This window comes from Schistocerca piceifrons, chromosome 4, assembly GCF_021461385.2.
Source record: "Schistocerca piceifrons isolate TAMUIC-IGC-003096 chromosome 4, iqSchPice1.1, whole genome shotgun sequence".
In the NCBI taxonomy this organism is placed as follows: Eukaryota; Metazoa; Arthropoda; class Insecta; order Orthoptera; family Acrididae; genus Schistocerca; species Schistocerca piceifrons.
This window is the reverse complement of record NC_060141.1, coordinates 3084041-3110423: the sequence shown is the minus strand read 5'-3', so window position 1 is coordinate 3110423 and position 26383 is coordinate 3084041. Positions and strand designations below refer to the sequence as shown.

The window sequence follows — 26383 nt, the reverse complement described above, 5'->3', positions numbered from 1 at the left end:
TCTCAATTTTGTGATGATAATGTAATATTATTTTTTAGCTTAACGTTGTTACACACCCACAACATGTTTCACTGAAGTGGTTCGGGGAGTGGCCAAGACAAAATCGAAAATCTGCTGCTGGTTGCGACGTTCGTGTACTAGCAGTATGGCCGGTTTTGGAAAAGTTGCGGAGTTCGGTTACTGAGTAGCTAAAAGTTGCTGAGTTCGTGTGAACTGGTTCTATTTGCACTGGGTGTGGTGTGTTGGAAGTATTGGAACTCGTAGCTCATCTGATACCTGCGGTAACACATAAATTATACACAGACCTGTTGGTAGATGATGTCTGCCACAAGCTCATCCCCCAACCCCTCAGGAATAGAACGTATTAAATCGTAGGACGCCACGTAATTGGTGTCTCACACTCTACAGACTTGAAAAAGCGTAATCTGAGAGACGATTCACCTCAATGGCACTATCTACGTTCTGCTGCAAGATTTTGCATTTTGCGGAGTCCATGCCATCAAGATACACAATCATCAGGGAAGACATACGATATGCTGACCTCGGTAGGTGTTGGGAATTCAGCAGCACCTAGAGGTAAATTAAGTTGTGCTTAAGTGCAAATCACAGAGTATGTGTCAGGTAGCTTTGGCTCTTCCAATCACTTTTTAATGCTTCACGATCTGGGAGTGATTCCCAGCCAGGCGCCACCTTTGATGGACAGCATGAGGCTGTTCGGCTTGATCTGCAGAGGTACCGGCGTCTTGTCGACCACGCGGAGAGTAAACTTGGACAGCAGGTAGACGAGCATCACCTTCAACTCCAGTAGTGCGAACCTCTGGGCTGGAACACGGATGGTTCATCCAGTGAAGAAACGTACGTAAACTGAATAGCCAGCGCTGCGTACAGGTAAAACTTAGCACACAGAAAAAATGCACGTATTGTCGTAGACATTTCTATTATTACTGGTTATCGTAATGAAAACTGCATGCTGATCACATGGGAAGCGCATTTAGTTGGGATTTTAATACTCAGATACTTGTAAGCGGATTGTTATGATTTTAGGCAAATGTATAAAGCAATATAATGTATATGCCTGAAGATGGCATAACCACCCTGAACCCAGTAGCGTTAATGAAAACAGTTCAGCTGCGACTGAGGTGGTTTATTAATATTATATCACGCTACTGGTATTCCATGAAGACGTGAAGGACAGTGTGAGATGTGCAAAGAAGTCCAACTGTTCATATTATTCACGTGCAACACAATGAATTGACTAAACATTGCAAAAGTATTAATAGATTACAACGCTCATTTTAATTATGTCATAACACAGAAATGTTAACTTTGAGTTTTTTGTGAAAGCCATCTTCTTGGGGCAGAAGCATTTGACCAACATAAAAATTTCAGTTCTGTATTAAACTTTGCAAAATTAGCCACAACTTATTTCAAATGCTCTGTTAGATTTCGCAGTACACTTATAGCTTCCTCCTGTCTGTAATACTTATTAGCCTTACAAATTCCTCTAGAGGCTATTTTTGCATTTAGTATTACATTTCGAGAAATGGCAAACGTTATTCTCTTTATGATAAAAAAATAAAAAAATGAAAGGAATTATAGAAATAGCTAGGAGTAACAACAACTAAATGAGTCAGAAAAGCAGAAATTGTGCAGTCTGCCGTCAGGGTAGAGCTGTAAGAGGAGCGTAATTGGTCAGTGAGGCTACTGTAGAAGGTGAGGCAGCAGTGAGATGGCATGGGATGCAGGGACACAAGTAACTGGTCTTAGACAAGTATGGTATGAGCCTATACCTTTAACTTACGACAGCTGTTTCGCACGTTCAGGTACGTCTGTTTGGTAACTCAAACACAGCCAGATGATGGGAGTGTCTCTCTCATAACAAGCAGCTATGTGAGGTCTTTTCTTTTTTTTTTTCAAGAAAACTTTTCATTGGTGCTTGGCAGAACATGATAGTAGTATTTAATAATTTTAAATGGGAAAACATTTCCTAATTTTCTGCAAAATTATATTTGTTTTCTGAGGATTCATCTTTCGGGTTCTTAGGCCGTCTTCAGGTGACAACCGAATGTCGCAAAAACAGTTAGAAATGATGTGCGACTTAAACACATAATTGATTGTGCAAAAGATACAAAATTGACGCGTAGTGTTTACAAAGCAAAACGTTATAACCTTTTTTAATTGTCACACAGAAATAATTACATTTAGTACAAAAAGGTGGAGGGGACAAAATTTTTAAATGGAGATGCATTTAACAATGGATAAGAAACAAGGTGATTTTTTACAATTTGAATCTATAACTTAACAAATGGGAAAAAGGAAACTGAGTCTGACCACTTACTATTAAGCTGGCATTCTGTGCCATGTATTCGCGACCAAATAAACCAAACACATGACACACAATATAATATTAAATGATCAGACTCAATTTACTCTTTCCTGTTTGTTAAGTTTCTGTTACAAATACTACATTCAAGCCATTAATACATCAACTGTTAAATATATCTCAACGTAAGAATTTTGTTCGTCTGCCTGTCTAGTTAATGTAATTTAATTTTACGTTACCAAAAAAGAAAAAAAATTGCTTTCGTATGTAAACATTAGACACCATTTTTGTATCTTCTGTACGAATAATATCTGTGTAAGTCGCACGTAATTATCATCGCCTGAAGCTGACGTAAGACGCGAAAGCCGGTTTGTGACCAAACAAATATAATTTTGCAGAACATTAGAAAGTGATTTCGTATTTAGCATTAAAAAAAGGAAGTTCAGATCAACAGTATGTATAAGACACTTTCAGTGGAATTAAGGTTTCTCTTGAATGAATTTTGGCTATAATAGTTTTTGTGATAGTCTTATTTATTATTATCTGAATTAGGATTGTGTAAGTTTACGCTGTTGTAAGTCTTGGTACCATTTGTAAGAGACTCAATCATAAATTAATTAGAACTAGAACTATGCAATTTTCTGAGTAATAGTTTGATCGTTTATATAATTAAAAATCTGAAATCAGTCGTTATTCGTTACACTTAATAGACAGAGGATCTTCAGTATAAAGAGTCCTATATTGGAAAAGTGTAAGATGGCGAAAGTTTTTTAATTAAGCCCATATGGTTTCGTTTCGTCACTGATACTGTAACTCTACTAGTTCTCGTCACAAACTCTGCCTCTAAAGTTCGAATTCTCCTTTTGTCATTTTACGTTAACATCCAATTTCATTGCCATAAATAAACTGCGGGACTGCACTCGATTTGTAAAACTTAAAACTTACTTCGCACTTGGTGTCTCTGATTTCCCTTCAATGTTCCAAATATTTAATAATATCACTTCAGTTTATCACTTATCCCTGCGAAACGTAATGTCATCCTTAAGGCACCACAAGTGTAAGATTTGTTCAATGTCTGAATTCTCTGAAAGAATCTCAGTAGCTCTAGTAATTTTAATTACGACGCGATTCCTAATTTTGATTTCATCATTTTACTAGTCGTTGTGGCTTACTGTATTTGTATTGGCTTCGTGAGCAGTGTTTTAACATTTTTTGATAACTGAGACTGATTTAATTGTAATAATAACAGTCCTGTGCAGTTAGCATTAATCCGTTGTTACGAGTTTGGATTGTCCGGTGGACAAAAACGGATTCTCAGTAACTACAGCCCATTTTCAGTAATTACAGTTAATTTTCAGTATTATTATTTTCCGAATTGTTACGATTAATACTACGTATGAACAGAGTCACAGACTGCTGTTTTCTAGCTATTTAAATAGTGCACTTTATGCGCATGTTTCTGTGACATTCTGTGTAGTGTACACGTATGGTACTTTCAGATTAATCAAATCGCTGCTATGTGACCAGCAGCTAAACACCGGTATTTGTTCATTGTAAACACACGATCGTATATGCCTAAAGTGATTATTTTCTTTGCAGTTATTTGGTGAACAGTTTTGGCTCTTCCTGTTACGTTATGATTGGCATTACCATCTTAATGATTAAATCAGTATAAACTGTTTCGGTCGAAGTGAGTGCAGAGATTCTGCCATCATTAGGAGCAAGTTTCACACGCTGTATTTGCGATGCGACTGCATTTTCGGAATCGATGACTTGTTTCCGAATCTCTTCGTACCATGATCTAGTTGTCTAAATGATTAACCGATCGAGGCTGTTAGAAATGGCTCCGGAGCAGCAGCTGAAGAAAGAAGACAGAATTCTATCGTCTCTCGATGAATTTTATTTAGAAGAGACTTGTCGCCATAACAGAACTTTTTAACGCGGAAGTGTACGTTGGGGCTAGACTGGGAGGTAAGAGGTTAGAATGCTGCTTGTCGAAGACGTTTTCACAGCTTGACTTTCTACTGTACTGGGAGGAGAGATGGTGTCTTAAGGTTCACACAAATGTGCTAGATTAAAGTTTTGCGGGACGCGGGAGGAGAGGTGGTGTCTTAAGGTTCACACAAATGTGCTAGATTAAAGTTTGGCGGGACGCATCGGTTAATTTAATACACAACAGCTGCGATTGGTATCAGTGATCTGGAGTAGCCTCTTCACAATAATGTCGCTAATTGTGATGTTACGTGCATGCACAATCTCTCTAGTGGAATGTCAGGATTCGTGAGTCCATACGATCATGCACTGTTTTATCTTAATTCTTCTGGTTGGTTACTATTAGGTAAAAAATCCTACCGTGACGACCAGTTTCGACTTTACGCTTTCATGCACAACCTAACGTCACAAAAGGTAAGTTCATTTGGATGTTCGGGAGCATTTTCCCATATAACTTGTTTAGCTGTACTATTTAATGAAACACCCATATATAAACAAAGGTATCCTCAACGTGCAGCTGGATTAATACTGTTGTGTGTGGCAACCCCCTGATTTCTTATGTTCTTTGGGGTAAGTTAACTAGCAGTTGTGGGAGTATCAATAATTGAACTTGTACACCTAACAACGGTGCTAATTAACTTGCTGCGAGGTTCTCCTCAAAAGTTATGCACACTGTAAGACAGAATCGAAGAAAATAATTTATTTTACAAAATACCTTTACAGGCTTTTACTAAAATTTCCATTCTTGCTTATGGCAGCTTCCCAACGTTTTGGCAATCTCTGTACGCCGGATAGGCCACCTTCATTGTTAAGCTGTCTGATTACTCGGATAACCTCACTGTGAGCTTCGTCAGCTGTACCAGAACGTTTTCGACAAAGTTATTGCTTCAATCTGGGAAACAACTCAAAGTCTGATGGGTTCATATCAGGATTGTACGGTGGGTGGGGAAGTGCTGACCATCCATATTTGTCGAGCGTTTCTCTCAGTGTGTGGGGCGGCGAGTTAATCGTAAAATAGTTTTGCTGCATAAATGCTTGCATTACCAAATGTTTGAATGCTGAATCAGTTTCAGGCTTTTAGAATGTTGTTAATGCTGTCTTTCGCCGTTCTCAACACTGGCTCTCTATTTACTTTTTTAGCACCCAGAAAGTGATTTAACAAAACGTGGAGCCTGAAATGAGAGTTCCTAGTGCCCACTTTATCTGAGAATATTATTATAGCTGCAGCTTATAGCTCTGAGGAAGTAGGAGATTGTTCGGGATTTCTAATCAAAAACGATTTTCCAAAATAGTTGAGTATATTCTGAAATTCACTGATAACAACACAAGTATCCCAACCACCTAACTAACAGAGCAGTTCAGTGTCTAATGCGCTGATGCAACTATAAATGTCCGAATTAAAAGTCAAAAGAATGCTCGCCAAGATTTGATGAGAATATTTCATCAAACGCCACGCTAAATAATTGGTAGAATGTCTGTCCCGCGACGGCACGTGAAAATACGACAATACGCAAACTGAAGCTAGATAATGAAAATCATCCCAGAATTAATCCTTCACTTGAAATGCTTTCACGGTTCCGCGTATATTTAGTAACTTAATACGGCACCCGAGGCTGTTTGTGGCAGTGCTTCCGAGCGACGCGACTCCCGACACAGCTGACGTGCTATTCAGCGTCTGGAGAGAACTGGGGCCTTCATTCCTCGCGCAGCGCTCTTATATATATAGCCGCGGTGCGGACGGCTAAGAGAACGCCTGCTCAAATCGGCTCTCTAGACTAGCCGCTGGGCTAGTTACGCACCACTTCAAGTTACATAATAATTTATAGCTTCTTTTGCTGATAGCCGATGAAGCTGTTAATTTAAACGTGCATTCAGCACGCAGGTAAGTATTTAAAATAAAATTTTGACGTGGCTAAGTTAAATATTTTGGGCGAGAGAATTAATTAAGTTACGCTGCACGCAGCAGATGAGCTCTGAACTGGCCCTTTTGAGATCCGCTATCGCTATAATTTTATAGGTATTCAAAAGAAACTTTTCACATCTTCACAGTCATAGCGGACCTCCAACCTATTTAAATCTAAACATCCTAGCCTTATTCATTAGCCTACTTAATCTATCTTGCTTCCTTCAGTTTTGAGACGAAAACCAGAAAATCATGAATTTCCACTAAAGACTTAATCAGTGAAATCCAAAGTACTGTTTTTATTAAATCATTATGAAAAATGAATCTAAATATAAATTTTGAAGTCTCTAGCTCTTTTCTGTTGCGCCAATGATCTTTTTAGAAAAACGTCCAAATTACAAAAATGGCTGAAGTTATCGAACTGATATTTAACACACATTAATTTAGTATTATTCCTGACATGCTAGAAAAGTTTTAGGTCATTTGCTTGATTTTTAAGGTATTGCGCAACATTTCTGACGTCAGAGCTAGTTACAGCAGACTGGCTGGCACACAATGGAAACTGATGTGAATTTACTACAGCGTGAGTAGGCTGCTTCCCTACATCACCCTCTACTTAAATTTTTTTGTTTATGAATGTTAATGAATGAAAAAAAATTTAATTACAAAAAGGGAAGCAAGAGTACAATTTAACTCCCTAAAAAAAATCAAAATTGAAATATAAACATGTAGAAACATTAAAGAAAACTGATTACCTACATTAATTATTTAAATTGTGGGCATGTTCACTGCCTTTTGAACAATGTCATTACTCAAATTTTTAAGCAAAGTCAATGAAATATTTTGGAATACATATTGCCTTAGACAAACAAACACATACGAATTGAACAATTATGAAAACCTTAGATCCATTAAATACATTTTTACATACACAAATTCAAAGAAAATAACATGATACATAAACAGATGATTATCTCTTAGCAGTCTTTTCTAAACCTGAAAGAAAAGTTCACAAATAATTTTTACACACGTGGTTGTAGCCGCTTTGGCTGGCGTCCTACACTTCCATTCACAAGGGTAGAGGAGGGGAAGTTGCTATGGTGTGCGTCCTTCACGTTCTCTCTAAACTACATGGGTGAAAGGGGAGGGGTCACTGTGAGTTGTGTCCAAGTCACTCCACGCTTTCACGCAGCTACCAGGCTGCCATTATCTGGTTCGTCCTGTAGAACAAACAAAAAGAGTGCCTCAGACTCTGTTCACTTAACATCTAAGGGTGGGTCACAATGAAATGGGGATATATACATTTTATCTTCCAATATGTTACTGGAACAAAGTTAACAGAATTTTTTTCAACATTACTCTCGCGGTTACTTAAATGTCATAAAATCGGTAAACAAAAGGCTCAAAACGCCGTTAGTCACGTACTAGAGAAATCTATGCTCATGGCATACAATCATGAATCCTATTTAACGTCAATTTATTATTTCTGGGCCGGAACACTGAACCAATGCTCGGTATATTCCTGACACATTTGTATTTTAAGCACTTAACTGACTCATATTTGATTACCTTATTCTTAGAGATAGTATTAGTATGATTAGTGGTTGTTTTCTCAGCTTCTTTGTACATGTGAGTAACTTTTGGTAATAGTACAGTTCTGAGTGTTCAAAACACACTACGTTTAGTTGACTACAAAACCCACTTATTGGTCCTCTGCTGTTGTGTTAGTTCCACATCTGCAATTAGGTACTTACTTACTTTGAAGTGTATTTATGCTGAGCTAAAATAATGTTCCACGTTTGTCAGTATGTTATTAATTTACTTTGCTAGTGTATGAACTTAATTAACACTCACTCTATTAGTATTTAAAGCATAGGATAGCACATTTATTTCATATTCATAGTGTATTGCAGCTGATTAGTTTGCTCACGTGGCAATCCATTTCCACTCGATCGGACGCTGAAACGTCAGGTAGTCTCTCTCGGACCTACCACTAAAGTGCATCAAGTAATTATGGACGAGCGTAATGCTAAATTCCTTAAACCTATAGGATACCATGAGCTGCTCTATCTCATCTAACATAAGGGTGCCTATGGTCGCATTCACGCCTCCAACTCATAACCTCAATACGTGTAGGTGTATCCTGTCACACACTACACTAAAATAATGGCCAGCTCCAACCTTATAAATCCTTCAGGGACGTGTCCTTCACGTCTCAACCACAAACACTGCTCAATTCTATTACACGGCCTTTCCTTGCTACATCAGGTGAGTTTAATCTTATAACTTATCTGCATATTTTTTTTCTAACACTAAGCAATCTCTTTTACTATTTCTTAGTTAGCTCTAATGCATACACTAGGTTTCACTATCACTTCAAATCTTGTTTGTATATGAATTCACATATCTTTTTAAATTACTGTTGGTGGACCATTTCCAATAAAACAACACTTTGTACTTACTATATTACCAGGGTACTATACATAATTGTTACTCTAATACATCGTATCTTAATTACATCATACTTCTCTATTGTTTGTCACTATTAGGTTTGTCACATTAGGTATTTTTCTTCACTGATCGGTGGACAGAATGGTTACATAACTCATGGCTTGATAGCCATGACAGAAAAATTTTAGTATTTGGAAAGAAAAGATCGAAATTTTTTAGGACAGGAAAGAGGAAGAATGAGTGAGACCTGAAAGGGAAAGAAGATCTCACACAGCTGGGACTGCACAGCTGCCACACTGTGTAGAGGTTACAGAACAACCTCCTCCCTACAGCCTTCATTGGCTGAATGCTGTCTTAATAAACGTACCGGCAGATTTTTTTAGTATTTGGAAAGAAGAGCTGAAATTTTGGTGGATAGAAAAGATGAAGATTGAGTGAGACCTGAAATGGAAAGAAGATCTCACACAGCTGGGACTGCACAGCTGCCACACTGTGTAGAGGTTACAGAACAACCTCCTCCCTACAGCCTTCATTGGCTGAATGCTGACTTAATAGACGTACCGGAAGATTTTTAGTATTTGGAAGTAAGAGCTGAAATTTTGGTGGATAGGAAAGATGAAGAACGAGTGAGACCTGAAAGGGAAAGAAGATCTCACACAGCTGGGACTGCACAGCTGCCACACTGTGTAGAGGTTACAGAACAACCTCCTCCCTACAGCATTCATTGGCTGCCTATGAATCTGCCACGTCGATCTGAAAATACCTTATGATGCCTCTTTAGAACCTGTCTCAGTTCTTCCTTTTGATTGTCTGAAATCTTATCGATTTCCTGCAATTTAGCTTCTATTTTGTCTAAAATAATTGCTTCTTCTTCTTCTTCTGTGTTCAGCTTACTGTTACTAAGATTAACACCTTCGTCCCAATACCTCCTATTTTTCAGAACTCGTATAGGCAGCTCCCAAGTTTCATGATCAGTTACTACATGTTTATCACTAAAAGGTACTATAATTACTCCGGTTATTGGTAAGATCATTTTTAACTGGCTGCTTTCAAAGTCAACAACACTCTGATATTTTGACAAGAAATCTATGCCAATTAAAACCTCAATACTGAGATTGTTTACAATTAAACATGGATGATCAATTAAATTACCATTAATGTTAAAGGGCAGTAAAGCTTCTTGCTTTACCGTTTTTGAAACTTTGCCAGTAGCACCAATTATTCTTAGTCCTGATACCCTCATTACTATAAGCTTGTCTTTACCAGGTAATGCATCAAAGAAGGACTGAGATATTGCACTCACCTCACTTCCACTGTCTAAGAGACAACGTACATTGATACCCAACATATTCACTATTATTATAGGGTGGCTTATTCTAGGTTGTACATGTGGTTCCTCAAATTCATCTAGTAATTCCTTTTGGATTTGTCTCCAACTAAAGTGATTGACATCTGTCTTCATTACATTTAGGTCACAGTGTGTAGGGGTTTCCTGAATTACATTTTCAGCTGCCTTTTCCAGTCGGTCTATTAATTTTAAATCGAAACACCGCACGACTTCATTACATTTAGTTTGCTGAACATAACCCAAATTACTGTAGTCTGAGTGATTCTGCGTCTCCAGACCGGGCATAACACTAGTTACAGCTAAACCACTTTTACCATTATCGTCAGTTTCCTTCTCAAGTGACAACTGGTCACAGCTACTGGGTTCATTGACCCTCAACAGCCTACCCTCTACATTCTCACTTATCTCCTGTCCTAAATCTATTAGTACATTATCAACATCCTGCACAGGCACTTTAGATAAGAGCACATCATTCTCATCGTAAATATAAGCATGAATTTCTTCTGCTTCTTCACCTGTCAATTCAATATTTTGTAGCTCTTCCCTATTGTTACACTGCTGCGCCTTCTCTTTCTCTTCCCACTTAGAAAGCGTTTCTAACACGGTATCTATCAAAAACTGTGAGTGATCTAATATTTCTGTTGTATCCTTATATGCTACCGACTCTTCATCCACATGTTCAGTCTGAGTATTCTGATCTGTCTTACCAATTCCCTTAACTACTGGCTTAGGAAAAGTAACCGCCTGGTGAGCGCCAGTGTCCTCATAGACGGGAACTAGTTTTCCTGCCTCGGCCTACTACTGTTTTCTTTAGTTTCATTATAGTTGACTGGCATAGCATTACTTCCCGTACTGTTGTTTACGTGCATATTTCTGTTTGGAACAACATTATTATCCCTTGGACGCCATTGTTGGTTCTGATAATTATTTCCCTGATTCCTACCTCTCTTAGGATGGCAAACACCTACTGTCCTGATGTTTACATTGCCATTCTGCTCGTTCCTAAAATTACTACTATTGTTATTGGCATTTCTGTTATTACGTGCCTGCTCCTCATTGGCAGCAACACGTTCTACACGTTCCAAATACTCAATGAAACGATCCAGATTGTCTCTAGGGGCAGATATAATTCTAGTTTGCCAATACCATGGCAGTTTGGCTTCAAGACCTAGTATAATCATTTCTGGCTTTAGCTTTTCCGCCAAATGTGACAAACGTGAAATCCATGACCTAGCAAATTCTTTAATTGATTCCTTGCCTGCATTGAAGCGTTTTCGACTCCAAAATTCTCTTAACACTTCATTTTGCTTATTGCTAGACCAATACTCATTAATAAAAGCTGTTTTAAACTCCGCTAATGTTTTACATTTTAACATAACATCAGCTGACCAACGCATGGCGTCACCTGCTAAATGGCTTCTAATAAATGAGATTTTCTCTCTTTCAGACCAAGTTGGTGGAATTACATCCTCAAAATCGTTCCAGAAATCTAGCGGGTGGATATTTTTATCTGGATCGAACCGCAAGAACTGCCGACACCCGATAAAAGCGGCGTTTGCAGCTACAACTTGTTGTATACTACCATTACCAGAAGTTACTGAAGCTACTTTACTCTCAATGTTAGCAATGTTAGTACTGATATTTTCTACTTTCATTTCAACATTAGCTACTCTTTGTACAATATGAGTAGTATCAGTTTTGATTGCATTTACGTCTGCTTGACATATGTTTACTTTAATATTAACATCTTTAAATCTATCTGAGCACAGTTCAGATTCCGCCTCGATCTTTTCTGTTAACTTGTGCTCCAGCTTCGCATCTTCCGTTTGGAAGTCTTTGCGAACCTCAGCAACCTCGGATTTAACTGTTTTATACATTTCAGAAAATTGTTGAGCAACCTTTTTCTTAATATCCTCATGGTTGTAATCAATTTTACAATTCAAACTGTCTAGATCCTCTTTCAACTTATTGCAACCAGCCTTGAAGGTATCGTCCATTACCTCCAATCGTTTATTAAAATTAGTTTGGCTGGCCACAATCTCAGATTTTAATTCAGCATTACTGCTTTTGACCTCAGTTATTTCAGACTTTAATTCAGCATTACTGGCAGCTATTGCTTGCAATATAACATTTAAATCAATAGCCCCAGCATCTTTGGGTTGCTCACTAGCTGGCTTTTTATCACACTCAGGTGACGAAAAACTAGCTCCAACACCAGAATCATCAAAACTAAATGAAACTTTTGATTGATCAGTCATATCTAACTTCTCATTCTTAAACTCTACCATCCCTGATGACTGTTTCATTTTTAATTCATCAGAGAAACTATCATCCAATAAATTTACAATTTCTACTTTCTGCTTTACTACAGGGGTCTCTATTATTGAATCATTACCCCTTCGCACACTACTGTCAGGAGACAATACTTCATATTTTACTTTAACATTACTACTTTCATGCATATTTACACTTGAACCATTGTCTGGATTTACAGTTCCTTCAACAGCCATAGGTTCTGATATAAGTTTAACCTTAGTTTCTTTTGGCGGTTCCATCGCCGACAGTCTTTTAGTGCAGGTTATTAAAATTTTTAACAATTTTTCACTTAACTTAGTTCCTTCTGCACGACGTTGTTGTTGTCGGCGCGGCGTACCAGGATTCCTGATGCGACGTGGCACGTTGAACTGCAGACGGCCCTCCGACGGCTGTGGTGTGTTTGCGTGGCCCGTAACTGCGGGCGCGGCTACGGCTGCTGCGGCGGACGACTGCGGTACGGCGAAACTGGCTTCTCGCGATGCCGGCAGCACCGCTAGACTCAGTGCCAGCTCCGTCAATCCAGATGCGTTGTTAACCCAACTGCGTTGCCCACATGCCCACGTAACACTTTCACTGTTCTATTACTCAGCTGCGTGTCGCATTTCACTCGCGAATCCGAATAGTTAAAAATCACTTTCACTTAGTTGGTTTCCCGGCCGATGCACCATATGTGGGGCGGCGAATAACTTGTGTGAATAGCTTGTTGTTTTTTAAATGTTGGAAAAACACTGCATTTCCCGGCTTTTGGAATGTTGTTAAGGCTGTCTTTCGCCATTCTCAACAATGGCTCTCTATTTACTTTTTAGCACCCAGAATGTGATTTAACAAAACGTGGAGCCTGAAATGAGAGTTCCTAGTGCCCACTTTATCTGAGAATATTATTATAGCTGCAGCTTATAGCTCTGAGGAAGTAGGAGATTGTTCGGGATTTCTAATCAAAAACGATTTTCCAAAATAGTTGAGTATATTCTGAAATTCACTGATAACAACACAAGTATCCCAACCACCTAACTAACAGAGCAGTTCAGAGTCTAATGCGCTGATGCAACTATAAATGTCCGAATTAAAAGTCAAAAGAATGCTCGCCAAGATTTGATGAGAATATTTCATCAAACGCCACGCTACATAATTGGTAGAATGTCTGTCCCGCGACGGCACGTGAAAATACGACAATACGCAAACTGAAGCTAGATAATGAAAATCATCCCAGAATTAATCCTTCACTTGAAATGCTTTCACGGTTCCGCGTATATTTAGTAACTTAATACGGCACCCGAGGCTGTTTGTGGCAGTGCTTCCGAGCGACGCGACTCCCGACACAGCTGACGTGCTATTCAGCGTCTGGAGAGAACTGGGGCCTTCATTCCTCGCGCAGCGCTCTTATATATATAGCCGCGGTGCGGACGGCTAAGAGAACGCCTGCTCAAATCGGCTCTCTAGACTAGCCGCTGGGCTAGTTACGCACCACTTCAAGTTACATAATAATTTATAGCTTCTTTTGCTGATAGCCGATGAAGCTGTTAATTTAAACGTGCATTCAGCACGCAGGTAAGTATTTATAATAAAATTTTAACGTGGCTAAGTTAAATATTTTGGGCGAGAGAATTAATTAAGTTACGCTGCACGCAGCAGATGAGCTCTGAACTGGCCCTTTTGAGATCCGCTATCGCTATAATTTTATAGGTATTCAAAAGAAACTTTTCACATCTTCACAGTCATAGCGGACCTCCAACCTATTTAAATCTAAACATCCTAGCCTTATTCATTAGCCTACTTAATCTATCTTGCTTCCTTCAGGTTTGAGACGAAAACCAGAAAATCATGAATTTCTACTAAAGTCTTAATCTGTGAAATCCAAAGTACTGTTTTTATTAAATCATTATGAAAAATGAATCTAAATATAAATTTTGAAGTCTCTAGCTCTTTTCTGTTGCGCCAATGATCTTTTTAGAAAAACGTCCAAATTACAAAAATGGCTGAAGTTATCGAACTGATATTTAACACACATTAATTTAGTATTATTCCTGACATGCTAGAAAAGTTTTAGGTCATTTGCTTGATTTTTAAGGTATTGCGCAACATTTCTGACGTCAGAGCTAGTTACAGCAGACTGGCTGGCACACAATGGAAACTGATGTGAATTTACTACAGCGTGAGTAGGCTGCTTCCCTACAAGTGGTAGGACAATATGCGCTCTTGCATTATCGCGAGAAACCAGGACACCAGCTGCAAGCGTGCAGAGTGGTAACTTTTCCACTTTGACGTTTGGGACTTCGGTTCTGGCTCAGAATCTCGTATCCAGATTTCACCAAGTGCGACAATACTTTCGGGAACTGTTCTCCTTCCGCCCGATAACGCTGAAGCAATTCTTCTGTGATTCTTTTGCAACCTCCTCTCTGCTCTTCACTCTAATCGTGAGGAACCCAAGCGGCAGCAATTTCTCTCATCTTTAACTTTTTAGTTCTTATTCTTGAAACTGAAGGTTCAGCCACTCTGACGTCATACTCAATTTGCTCACGTGTCTTTCGTCGATCCTCTCTGAAAACGTCATTATCAATAACCTGAGAAGTGTAGTCTGTTGCAGCTGATTGCCTTCCACTTCTCGAGCTGTCCTCAGTGCTTACCCGACCTTCGCGGAAACGTGGAAATCACCGCGATACTCTGCTATGATCCACTACACTATCCCACACACCCCTCTCAAAGCGTTGTGGGTTTGCATTGGGTTCTTTACACGTAGGTACTCGATTTAGATGTAGGACGCTGCCCACTACGTGTAATTCGATCTGACTCGGTTTCAGCTTCCGTTTTAAAACTGAATGGGTCAGGACACAGCCACGCAGACCGGTAAACGCAGATACACTGTGATCAGCCAGAACATCACGACCACTGACCTGATGGCGGTACAAACCCGTGCAGGCGACAGGAGCGTCGCCTGGCGAGGAATGACTGATGGTCAGACACGGGCACGAGACATGTAATATCAGTGAGCAGGCTGTCCGTGTGTAGAACTGGGACGGCGCGTGGTCTACCTGAACCTGACTTAGGGCAGGCTGTGGTGGCCCCGAGGCTCCGCACGAACATTTCGCTAACTGCACGACGTGTCGGGTGTTCGAGGAGTGCTGTGGTGGGTGCCTTCAACACGTGGCGAAACCGAGGTGAAACCACGTCCGGATTTTGTGGGGCTAGGCGGTCCCCCTCATTACGGATGTTGGAGGTCGAAAGCTGGGCAGACTGGTAAAACACGACAGGCGTCCAACTGTAGCGGAACTGATCTCATGCTGAGCAGGGTACAAGTGTGTCTGAACACACAGTGCACCGAACACTCCTAGCAATAGGCCTCCATAGCCGACGACTCATGCGTACGTCAATGTTAAAGCCAGGACATCGGCAACTATGACCGAAGTGCACCCGTGACCACTCGCACTGGACGTTGGATCAGTGGTGGAGCGTTGTACGGTCTGATGAAGCCTCACGCCTTCTTCATCACGTCGGTGCGAGGGCGCGAAGCCGGCCGGAGTGGCCGAGCGGTTAAAGGCGCTACAGTCTGGAACCGCACGACCGCTACGGTCGCAGGTTCGAATCCTGCCTCGGGCATGGATGTGTGTGTGATGTCCTTAGGTTAGTTAGGTTTAAGTAGTTATAAGTTCTAGGGGACTGATGACCACAGCAGTTGAGTGCCATAGTGCTCAGAGCCATTTGGAGGGCGCGAATCCGTCGTCTTCCAGGGGAACAGCTGCTCGGCACCTGTGCTGCAGGACAGAGACGAGCTGGCGGCGGCTCCATTATGCGCCGGTGAACGTTCACGTGGGCCTCCGTGGGTCCAGTGGAGCTCGTGCGAGGCACCGCGACGGCCAACGAGTATCGTACACTGTTTGCAGACCACGTACAGCCCTTCATGACGATCACGTTTCCCGACAGCAATCGCTTTTTTCGACAATATAATGTCGCACGCCATAAGGCCAGGAGTGTGATAGAGTGGTTCGGGGAACACAGTGGCGAGTTCCAGTTGATCTGCTGGCTCCCCAACTCGCCATATACACTTCTCGAAATTGAAATAAGAACACCGTGAATTCATTGTCCCACGAAGGGGAAACTTTATTGACACATTCCTGGGGTCAGATACATCACATGATCACACTGACAGAACCACAGGCACATAGACACAGGCAACAGAGCATGCACAATGTCGGCACTAGTACAGTGTATATCCACCTTTCGCAGCAATGCAGGCTGCTATTCTCCCATGGAGACGATCGTAGAGATGCTGGATGTAGTCCTGTGGAACGGCTTGCCATGCCATTTCCACCTGGCGCCTCAGTTGGACCAGCGTTCGTGCTGGACGTGCAGACCGCGTGAGACGACGCTTCGTCCAGTCCCAAACATGCTCAATGGGGGACAGATCCGGAGATCTTGCTGGCCAGGGTAGTTGACTTACACCTTCTAGAGCACGTTGGGTGACACGGGATACATGCGGACGTGCATTGTCCTGTTGGAACAGCAAGTTCCCTTGCCGGTCTAGGAATGGTAGAACGATGGGTTCGATGACGGTTTGGGTGTACCGTGCACTATTCAGTGTCCCCTCGACGATCACCAGTGGTGTACGGCCAGTGTAGGAGATCGCTCCCCACACCATGATGCCGGGTGTTGGCCCTGTGTGCCTCGGTCGTATGCAGTCCTGATTGTGGCGCTCACCTGCACGGCGCCAAACACGCATACGACCATCATTGGCACCAAGGCAGAAGCGACTCTCATCGCTGAAGACGACACGTCTCCATTCGTCCCTCCATTCACGGCTGTCGCGACACCACTGGAGGCGGGCTGCACGATGTTGGGGCGTGAGCGGAAGACGGCCTAACGGTGTGCGGGACCGTAGACCAGCTTCATGGAGACGGTTGCGAATGGTCCTCGCCGATACCCCAGGAGCAACAGTGTCCCTAATTTGCTGGGAAGTGGCGGTGCGGTCCCCTACGGCACTGCGTAGGATCCTACGGTCTTGGCGTGCATCCGTGCGTCGCTGCGGTCCGGTCCCAGGTCGACGGGCACGTGCACCTTCCGCCGACCACTGGCGACAACATCGATGTACTGTGGAGACCTCACGCCCCACGTGTTGAGCGATTCGGCGGCACGTCCACCCGGCCTCCCGCATGCCCACTATACGCCCTCGCTCAAAGTCCGTCAACTGCATATACGGTTCACGTCCACGCTGTCGCGGCATGCTACCAGTGTTAAAGACTGCGATGGAGCTCCGTATGCCACGGCAAACTGGCTGACACTGACGGCGGCGGTGCACGAATGCTGCGCAGCTAGCGCCATTCGACGGCCAACACCGCGGTCCCTGGTGTGTCCGCTGTGCCGTGCGTGTGATCATTGCTTGTACAGCCCTCTCGCAGTGTCCGGAGCAAGTATGGTGGGTCTGACACACCGGTGTCAATGTGTTCTTTTTTCCATTTCCAGGAGTGTATGAACTAGATCGACCATATCTGGGACGTGATTGAACGTGGCGTCAGAGGTCACAGCCCCCCACACCGGAATTTACGGGTATCGGGTGACCTGTGCGTGCAGATGTGGCGCCAGTTCCCTCCAGCGACCCACCAGAGCCTCATTGCTTGCCTGCCACGACGCGTTGCCGCTGCTACCAGTGCCAAAGGTCGACATACCGGCTACTGAGTCGGTCGTCACAATGCTCTGGCTGGTCAGTACGTACGACTGTCACAACTAAAATCTCGCTTACAACTGACATGAATTTCAACTCGATAACGCCACCTTAACAGTCGGGCATGTGCAGTGTGCAGGACTTTTGGAATGCCCCCCTTATAAGACACACAAACACAGGCCCAACTGAGCGTTGAATGCAGAACCTGTTGTTGTCTTCAGTCCGAAAAATTGTTTGAACCAGGTCTCCATGCTACTCTATGTTGTGCAAGTTTCTACATACTGCATAACCACCGCAGGATCTATAGTGCGTATAATTAACTGTTACTGCTGCTCTGGCTGTATTCATTTTTCAAGGAGTCACGAACTAACTGCGAGTGTAACAGCGGACGAAACTTTTTGAGAAGACTACCACCAGAGTCAGTAAAAAATTTTGTACGACTACACTGAATAAGTGGTACCCTGTGCTGGCATCAAAGTACCGTCACACAGCTGTCAGAAAACTCTAAAGATGCTGCTTAATATTTGTGTTCTGCTACAGTCAATGTCAGTCGACAAAATAACACAGCAACATCTCAGACTAGGCACTTGCAATTAAACTTAACAATACATCTGTAGTTTAACTAAGACCTAAATAACGTTCCGTTGAATCAGAGCCTCAAGCGCAATACTATCCACTTAATCGCCAAAATTGATTGCACCCACATAATGACACCCAGTGTGTTTTTAAACAATTCTGTAACAAGTGCAATAAACACAGTGTAGATGGTTTTGACGTTGCCAGTGTCCCAGACAGTACTTAATAGTGAGGATGACGAGTGAAATACACGTAAAGTGTTTATGTAAGTACTATACCTTTCATTAAACATTTCAGCATCAATAGTAACAGTGCACTCGAAAATGTGTATCAAGGGGTACATTACGTTAAATACACTACCGGCCATTAAAATTGCTACACCACGAAGATGACGTGCTACAGACTGGAAATTTAACCGACAGGAAGAAGATGTGATATGCAAAAGATTAGCTTTTCAGAGAATTCACACAACGTTGGCGCCGGTGGCGACATCTGCAACGTGCTGACATGACGAAAGTTTCCAACCCCTTTCTCATACACAAACAGCAGTTGACCGGTGTTGCCTGATGAAACGTTGTTGCGATGTGTCGTGTAAGGAGGAGAAATGAGTACCATCACGTTTCCGACTTGCATAAAGGTCGGATTGCAGCCTATTGCGATTGCGGTTTGTCGTATCGCGACATTGCTGCTCGCGTTGGTCGTCGAGATCCAATGACTGTTAGCAGAATACGGAATCGGTGGGTTCAGGAGGGTATTACGGAACGCCGTGCTGGATCCCAACGGCCTCGTATCACTAGCAGTCGAGATGACAGGCATCTTATCCGCACGGCTGTAACGGATCGTGCAGCCACGTCTCGATCTATGAGTCAACAGATGCGGACGTTTGCAAGACAACAACCATCTGCACGAACAGTTCGACGACGTTTGCAGCAGCATGGACTATCAGCTCGGAGACCGTGGCTGCGGTTACCCTTGACGCTGCCTCACAGACATGAGCGCTTGCGATGGTGTACTCAACGACGAACCTCGGTGCACGAATGGAAAAACGTCATTTTTTCGGATGAATCCACGTTCTGTTTACAGCATCATAATGGTCGCATCCTTGTTTGGCGACATCCCGGTGAACGCACATTGGAAGAGTGTATTCGTCATCGCCATACTGGTGTATCACCCGGCGTGATGGTATGGGGTGCCATTGGTTACACGTCTCGGTCACCTCTTGTTCGCATTGACGGCACTTTGTACAGTGGACGTTACATTTCACACGTGTTACGACCCCTGCCTCTACCCTTCATTCGATCCCCGCGAAACCCTACATTTCAGCACGATAATGGACGACCGCATGTTGCAGGTCCTGTATGGGCCTTTCTGGATATAGAAAATGTTCGACTGCTGCCCTGGCCATCACATTCTCCAGATCTCTCACCAACTGAAAACGTCTGGTCAATGGTGGTCGAGCAACTGTCTCTTCACAACACGCCAGTCACTACTCTTGATGAATTGTGGTATGGTGTTGAAGCTGCATGGGCAGCTGTACCTGTACACGCCATTCAAGCTCTGTTTGACTCAATGCCCAGGCATATCAAGGCCGCTATTGCCGCCAGAGGTGGTTGTTCTTGGTACTGATTTCTCAGGATCTATGCACCCAAATTGCGTGAATAATCACATGTCAGTTCTAGTATAATATATTTGCCTAATGAATACCCGTTTATCATCTGCATTTCTTCTTGGTAGCAATTTTAAGGGCCAGTAGTGTAAGAAATTGTGGAGAAGATGAACAGAAACAGTAAATGGCTTACCGATGCAAATACGAGGTCCCACGCCGAACGGGATGTAGGTGAAGGGCTTGATGAGATGCTTGTTCTCCGGGCTGAAGCGCTCCGGGTCGAAGCGCTCGGGGTCAGGGAAGTACTTCTCGTCGTGGTGGAGGGCGTGCGCGGGGATCCAGACGCCGTCTCCAGGCTCCAGCTGGAGTCCGTCCGGGCAGCTGTCCGTAGCGGGCAGGCGGTACGGCTTCACGCACTTGCGGTCTGAGGCTGAGCCAGGGGTGTACATGCGCAGCGTCTCTGTGGACCACGGCACGAGCCGTCAGCTCACACTCACAATACGGGCTGGGCTACAGGAAAAGCATGCGGCTGGAAAACGTACACAGAATGTAATCATAAGATAAAAAATACTGTACAATTCACTGTATAGCGAAGACCAGGTCCCCAAGCAGTTTCGATATCAGGTCGAAGGTAATCGGACACCTATTAGTGGAGATTGATATGGGGCGTGCCCATACTTTGCCTTTATAACGGCTTCAGATCTGCTGTCTACACTTGCAACAAGGTGTGGCTCTGAGCGCTATGGGACTCAACATCTGAGGTCATCAAATGGTTCAAATGGCTCTGAGCACTATGGGACTTAACTTCTGTGGTCATCAGTCCCCTAGAACTTAGAACTACTTAAACCTAACTAACCTAAGAACATCACACACATCCATGCCCGAGGCAGGGTTCGAACCTGCGACCGTAGCAGCAGCGCGGTTCCGGACTTAAGCGCCTAGAACCGCTCGGCCACAGTGGCCGGCCCAGAAGGTGTCTGTGGAGGAACGGCGACCCGTTCTTCCTCAGGAGCCGAAACCGGAGAAGGCAGCGATGTTGGACGCTGCGGTCTGGAGAGGAGTCGACGTTCTGACCGACCCCAAAGGTGAGCCACTGGGTTCTGGTAGGAACGTTGCTCTGGACGGTCCAGTCCGTTTCAGGAATGTTGTTGTGTACGTACCACTGCGTCGCAAGTCGTGCTTTGTGATTAGGTGCATTGTCCTATTGACACAATCATCGTCTCGAAATGTTCCTCTACTGCATGTTGCACACTGTGTTGTGAAGTGTGTTCGTGTTCTTCCGCATTCACCGTTCTGTTAACAGTAACAAGGGACATCACACATACAAACCACGGAGACCATAGCCACACCGTAACACCACCTCTCCCGTACTTCGCTACATACAAAGGCAGGTAACGTTCCTAGCCATCCGCCAAACCTCAATCCTTCCGTCGAGCTGTCGCAAGGTGCAGCGCGATTTCTAATTCAGTATCACTCGTTTCCAGTCATCTGCAATCCAGTGCCGTCGCTGTTTACATCATTTCAAGCATCGCTTAATATTGGCCACAAATCTGTGCGGTCCATCAGGAGGTGCTCGAACATTGTACCCATTCCTTTTAACTTCTTATGCACAGTCATTGTGCTTGTTAGACTGCTGGTAGCGTTCAAAGAACGGTATTTGTAACCAACAGCTGAAAAAATAAACCTTTATCCTGTACTGTTTCCAGTCTCTCAGATCGTCATCACAGGAAGAAAAGGCAAAAACATGAGATGGAAAAGAAATTCACTTTTCTCTTCGGTGGTTCGAAAGTCTACGACTTTACACTACGTACACATGACAATCTATCACACAGCGTGACCTTAAACAGCATCAAATTGGTCTTACAATCGTACACGACAAAACGAGCAGGAAGCACTTTGTAACCCACGAGTGATTCATCATCCTGCTTGTTTCACAGGCGCCCTCCGCAGTGCTCGGCTGGTTCCTGCCCGTCGGCGCTTAAGGTCTTCTGGTTTAGTGAACCTGTGGTTGTTCCTTTGGGTTTCCCTTCCGCAATGACATTAGCAACAGTCCATTTTGGCACATTCAGAATAGTTGAAATGTTCCAAAAGATTTGTTACTCAAGTTACATCCAATGAATATTCCACATACGAAGGCACTGAGCTCTCTTTGCCAACCCATTATTGTGTTAGTGCCTCTCTGCTGACAACACAATACCCTTCGTCTCCTTTAACAAATGGCGGGTCCGCCTCGCCTCACATGTAGTGATCAAAGCCCTATTTGTAACTTTGTGGTAACATGTTATGGCACCAAACTGCTGACCTCATCGGTCCCTAAGCTTACGCACTACTTAATCTAACTTAGACTAACCTTCGCTAAGGACAGCACACACACTGACGCCAGAGGCAGGACCACTGTCAGCTTGCACATCGTGGGGTCTGCGACACGCTCAAACCCTGTCATCAGCTCTTACCAGCTGAAATCGGGATTCATATGATCACTATAGACTACGACACTAAGAAGTACAATGGCAGCCAAGGAATGCATCATTCCCTTAGGGAGTAAGAGGCACTTACGAGTATTGGTTAACGAAAAACCGCACCAGTTGCTGATTTATTCTTTATTTAAGTAGACATTCAGGTCCGTGGACTTAAAGAAGATATCAGCAAGTGCAGCGGCCTCTCAGTAACTGAGCTTACAGTTGCGAAACAACAGCAGTCTCTAAACGTGGACAGACTTACAATCTACGAATACACTGCGTCGGATGTGAGTTTGCGGCTCTACAAGTGCACGCTATCTTCAGCTTACCAGAGACGACCATGTCGAGGTACTGGCTGGCCACGACCTGCTCGTAGCCGGGCTGGCCGTCGCTCTTCTCCATCAGCTGGTCCACCTCCTGCTGCAGCCGCCGCTGCACGCCGCCGTTCGTCGCCAGCAGGTAGCTGCAGAATGTCAGCACGCTCGCCACGGTCTCGAAGCCAGCGAAGAAGAAAAATATCGCCTGCGCCGCCACGTCTTCTTCGGTGAGTTCTGTGCCGAGGCAGAACAGCACTTTAACAGAACTGACAACGATTTAATCAACAGTTTGGAAAGAAACGAAATTCGACAGGCAAGAACAATACTGACGTATTAGTGGACTGTATGCAGCTTATTCAGTGCTATGAATGAAACACGTAGTCAGCATCACAGGGAGCTGTTCCGACAGGTTGACAAGTTTTATGCTTCACCGTGCATCATCGCTGTGTATCAGATCTGGAGATGACGTAATACGGATACCAGTAACTGCAACGGTCATGTACCATGAAAATACATCAGCACCTGGCTGTTATTCGTATCTCTTTCTTGTCTAACTGGTTACAGTCACACTGAAGACGATTTCTTTAGACCGAGAGTCAAAGCTATTAAAATGTAATCACAATGAGCTGACAATTGCAACAGCACATCATTTGAGAAGTGTGTTTTCTTAATATGTGAAAGCGCATCGGTAGAATTTTTCCAATATGCAAAGTATGCAGTGTGTACAGGCACTCACTTACGTAATCGTGTACTCCAGACCCACCAAATTAATCTTAAGTAAGGTTCGTATTCATTTGTTTTGTGCGGTGAGTTCTGGTATGGCCATGAAATGAACTGTTACATTGAAAGCTGATATATTTTAAACGGTTAGGAAAAGGAATCGTGGTAATAATGTCACATCATCGTTGCTTATTTTCCCTCTAGAGGAGACGGAACGCCATATCTCGCTAATGTTAAATACGAGTCATCAGTTTTCTGATCGGAATGGTGCGGTCCGCGACGAATTGCGCTCCTGTGCCGTCCTCTTCATCTCAGAGCAGCAACTGCGACCTACGTCCTTAGTTATTTGCTGGATATATTCCATTCTCCGTCTTCAGTTTTTACCCTCCACAGCTCCATCTGGTAGCATGGAAGTTATTGCCTGACGTCTTAACAGATGATCTATCATCCTTTCCCTTCTTCTTGTCATTGTTTCCCATATATTGGCCCCCTCGCCGATTCTGCTGAGAACCTCCTCATTTCTTACCATATCACCTCCACCTAATTTTCAACATTCTTCTGTAGCACTGCATCTCAAATGCATCGATCCTCTTCTTTTCCGGTTTTCCCGCGGACCATGTTTCACTATCATACAATCCTGTTCTCCAGACGTACGTTCTCAGAAATTTTTTCCTCAAATTAAGGCCTACGTTTAATGCTAGCAGATTTCTTGGCGAGGAATGCCCTTTTCCAAGTGCTAGTCCGCTTTTTATGTCCTCCTTGCCCTGTCCATCGTATTTATTTTGTCTACCTAGATAGCAGAATTCGTTAACCTCACCAATTCTGATGTTAAATTTCACTCTGTACTCGTTTTTGCTGTTTCTCATTACGATAATCTTCCTTCGATTTTCTCTCCATCAGTATTCCGTACTCAGAACGCTCGATCCAACCAATAGATCCTGTAACTCCTCATCACCTTCACTAAGGACAGCAATGTCATGAGCGGATATTAGCAATGATATCCTTTCACCTCGAATTTTTATCCCTCTCTTGAACCTTTCTTTTATTTCCATCTTTGCTTCTTCAATATATACATTGAACAGTAGGGGAGAAAAACTACATCCTTATCTTACGCCCTTTATAATTCTAGCATTTCGTTCTTGGTATTCTACTCTTATTATTCCCTCTTTGCTTCTGTACATGTTGTATATCACACACAGACAAACCCACATAAACCACACACAACTGACCCCAAATACAACTCAAACTCGCGCGCCTCAGCCAACAGAACACGCTACGAAACAAATGAACGCCACACAACCACAACAACACGTAATGGCAGCGAAAACTCCGCCTATGTTTTGCATAATCGATAAACTGCATTGCCACACGAACACAGGCAAAGAAGTAAGCCCATTTACTTCGCCAACAAAACAGGAAAACCTACCACAACTTCAAAACTGTAAGTTACAGAAAGAAAACGTGATACAGTCTTATTTCCGTTCGTAAATACATAACAAATAGAAAATAAATTACGTTTTGCTGTTTGCAGATGACATGTTGTATATTGTGTAGCATAACAGGTACCAAAACAAGAGGACAATAATATAATGTAAGGTATGTTACTTTTCGCCAATTAAGTTATAAATGCAACTTTTACATAATGTTGTAAACGACGAAAATATTAATACGTTAACAACAAATTTACAGTTAAAAATAAATAGAACCCACTGATGATAGCACAAAAGTGCTGAAACATGTATGGGTGAAACAAAAGAAATAAGGTGTATTGCATAAGGCGGAACTTCTCATCCCATCATCCCATCATCCCGTATATTACACCTCTCTCCCTATAGCTCACACCTACTTTACTTTCCTCGGAATGTCGGACATCTTGCACCATTTTACACTGTCGAACGCTTTACGCAGGTAGACAGATCTGCCTTGATTTTTCTTTAGTTTTGCTTCCATTACGAACCTCAATGTCAAAACTGTTTCTCTCTTGCTATTACCTTTCCTAAGGCCAAACTGATTATCATCTAACATATCCGCAATTTTCTTTTCCATTCTTATGTATATTATTGTTGTCAACATATGTATGAGTTGTTAAGCTGATTGTACGATAATCTTCGCACTTATCAGCTCTTGCAGCCTTCGGAACTGGGTGGATGATATTTTCCCGGAAGTAAGATAGTGTATCACCAAATTCGTATGTTCTACACACCAGTGTGAATAATCATTTTGGTGCCTCTTCCCTGAATGATTTTAGAAATTCTGATGGAATGTAATATATTTCTTGTTTGATCTTAAGTCTTCCAAAGCTCTTGTAAATTTTGATCCTAATACTGGATCCCCTATCTCTTACCTATTGACTCCTACTTCTTATTCTGTCAAATCTTCCCCTCCCAGAGGCCTTCAACGTACTCTTTCCCCATATCCGCTCTCTCCTCTGGATTTAGCAGTGGAACTCCCATTGCATTCTTAATGTTACCATCCTTGTTTTTAATTTCATCGATGGTTGTTTCGACTTTTCTGTATGCTGTGTCAGTTCTTCCATTCGCTTAGGAATGAAATAAATGGGAGTCACAGCGAAATTAAGGCGAAATGGGTGCATGGAAAATGTGAAGAATATACACTCCTGGAAATTGAAATAAGAACACCGTGAATTCATTGTACCAGGAAGGGGAAACTTTATTGACACATTCCTGGGGTCAGATACATCACATGATCACACTGACAG

At 42.8% G+C, this 26383-nt stretch overlaps 1 protein-coding gene across 1 annotated transcript in view; it reads right to left on the bottom strand.

The window, feature by feature from the left end:
- Window positions 1–595: 595 nt before the first annotated feature.
- Window positions 596–26383, bottom strand: part of LOC124796287 (cytochrome P450 9e2-like) — a 43440-nt gene continuing 17652 nt past the window's right edge. The window contains exons 6-8 of the mRNA XM_047260408.1: window positions 22957–23178; window positions 20362–20628; window positions 596–822 (exon numbers count right to left, since the gene is read on the bottom strand). Of these exons, the coding sequence (XP_047116364.1) occupies window positions 656–822; window positions 20362–20628; window positions 22957–23178 (656 nt within the window). The 3' untranslated portion in view covers window positions 596–655. The remainder of the gene's footprint in view (window positions 823–20361; window positions 20629–22956; window positions 23179–26383) is intronic.